This window comes from Etheostoma spectabile, chromosome 14 (genome assembly GCF_008692095.1).
Source record: "Etheostoma spectabile isolate EspeVRDwgs_2016 chromosome 14, UIUC_Espe_1.0, whole genome shotgun sequence".
Taxonomy (NCBI): Eukaryota; Metazoa; Chordata; class Actinopteri; order Perciformes; family Percidae; genus Etheostoma; species Etheostoma spectabile.
In genome coordinates this window covers 11,794,466-11,796,715 of record NC_045746.1, presented here as the reverse complement: position 1 = coordinate 11,796,715, position 2,250 = coordinate 11,794,466, and the positions used below count along the sequence as shown (strand labels likewise).

Genomic DNA, 2,250 nt, shown 5'->3' with positions numbered 1-2,250 from the left:
CGGAGTTGGGAGAAGAAAATGAAGAGAGCGGAGGAGTGCAGGATGCTCTCTGTGGTCCCTCTGTCCTCTGTTCCCTCCCATCACCAGAGAGGTGAGGGGGCTGGTTGTCATGACGGCTGTTGTCATGGCAGCTGGACTGGTTAATAAACAGGAGGAGCGAGGTCTGTCCATCCAGTGCAGGGAAGCTGCTGTGGCAACTACTAACAAGATACAGCGAATATGCTGTTGTCATGGCATGTTTAACTTTGGGTTTTTCATATTTTGATCATCACTTAAAGGGCAACACATTAAAACCTCAGAATGTCAGCAGGGGGATTTTAGGCGTGTCAGCCAATGCTGCTACACTGATGTTAACATGTACAGTGACTCAAAGTGACTTGATTTCACAGCACCCTTCCAGAACTATGCCAATTGGCTGAAGGACAAAAAACACACATGGCATCCTGCGTTTGGTTTTCATTTTCATATCCTAGTTTATTTGAAGTAAATATCTTGATGACTTGTTAAAAGAGACACGTTTTGTCTCGAGATGTCCTTTAGCTTGCTTGGTATTGCAGCAGCAGCCGTTGTCTTTCTTCCCGACTGCTGTGAACCTAATAAGCTCAAGTTTTGGTAAGTGTGATGCATTACTACTGTATATCAGCTTGTTCCTTTCATTATTTTACATTTGAAAATGTAGTTAATATGTCACTCATGACGTGAAGCTTTAATAAAAATGTCAAGTCAATAAATGACAAACACCCAAAGCCTATTATGTTTTACTCATGTGTTATTAAGTACTTGACAAACAAAAAGTAATGAATAAGTAATTAATTAAAAACTTCTGTGCAAAATGAACATAATGTGCAAGGATCAGAAAGTAATGCATCGTCCAAAGGACATTCATATTTCTGCAAACGCAGTTCTGCTGCTAGTTTTTTGATATTGCGATAAAACGATATACATTTTTATATTATGCCGACATCGACGCAAGGTGCAGAAATCACTTTACAACTTTTCAGGGTCCATACTTCTATTTAATTCCTCAAAGCAGTATTATTGACTGTAATTTGCATAACCTAATCCACCCCTTCTCAAGCATGTCTTTAATACTTCAGTAGGCCAAGAATGAACATTAAGTTAAATAATTTGAACAGGTGGTGACACAGGTAACCCTTACAGCTTTTAATCAACCCCATAGTTCTGCTTAATTACACGTGTAGAAAATGATATAGCTGCTCATGTAAACCTCTCTAAACATCAAAGGAAAGAAAATTGAAGCCACTGACTAAGTTTGTTAAAATATAAAAAACAGATCAATAAAATAAGCATTTAACTAAAAAGTTCCTGGGGGCGTTATTATGAATCTCACTGCTTTCCCTGGCAAGACCCGGCCTGCGTAGCAGCTGAGTGGTCAGGCAGGTCGTGGAGGTTAGGCCTTGACCTCCGGTGGTTCGCCCTTTGGTCAGGGGACAGGACCAGAAAGAGAAAGCATGGAAACCTGGCCAATGCTACGCATGGCGTACCGTCCCAAGGAAAGCAGTGGGATTTATAGTGCGCGCCTCCTGGGGTGGCATCCAAAAGCGAACAATTCCAAAGGAGTCCATCTGTGGGAGTGAATCCTTCTGCAGTGGCAGTGACGTGAACAGAGAACCCCGTAGAGGAGCATCACCCTCCTCTACCACATAACGTGGTCTTTGACCTGGTCAACAGCTCGTAGAGCTTTAGTGAGTCTTCATTCAGTCCTCCTTTCTCTGTTTCCTCTACATCCCCCCCTGCTAGTCCCCTGCTTGATTTTTTGGTTCTGATGATCGGTTTTCTTCACCGTTCTCCGAGTCCAGCTTTGTCTCATTTTCCACGGCACCTTCCTCCTCTGCGTCCTTTTCCACTGCATCCTCTTCCTCTTCCTTTCCGTTCTTGTCTCCATCCCTCCCTTTCTCTCCCCCGGTGCCTTGTTTGTCTCTGAAGACCTCCACGCCTAACAGTCGGAGGTAATGGAACCTCTCGTTGCGTGGGACGAAGGCTCGGATGGACGTCTTTCCCCTCCAGCCACACAGCTGGATGGGACACTGAGGCTCCGCTGGGTTACTGACAAACAAGAGAGTTATGGTGGGTGTCACAAATGAGCAAAAACTACTAACCTGAGCTGCTGCTAGTGACGTATTGGTTGACTGAATGATTGCGATGCAGTTTATTTGGTTAGTTTTTTATGTAACTGGCTGACTGCAATTGAATTGCCCTTCAGGGATAAATAAAGTTCTTTGATGGATT

General features: G+C 43.6%; 1 protein-coding gene across 1 annotated transcript in view; it reads right to left on the bottom strand.

Annotated features, from left to right (window-relative positions):
• Window positions 1-1,149: 1,149 nt before the first annotated feature.
• The window catches only part of nsun2 (NOP2/Sun RNA methyltransferase 2), an 11,844-nt gene continuing 10,743 nt past the window's right edge, over window positions 1,150-2,250 (bottom strand). Inside the window, exon 19 of the mRNA XM_032535113.1 lies at window positions 1,150-2,067. Coding sequence (XP_032391004.1) covers window positions 1,758-2,067 — 310 coding nt within the window. The 3' untranslated portion in view covers window positions 1,150-1,757. The remainder of the gene's footprint in view (window positions 2,068-2,250) is intronic.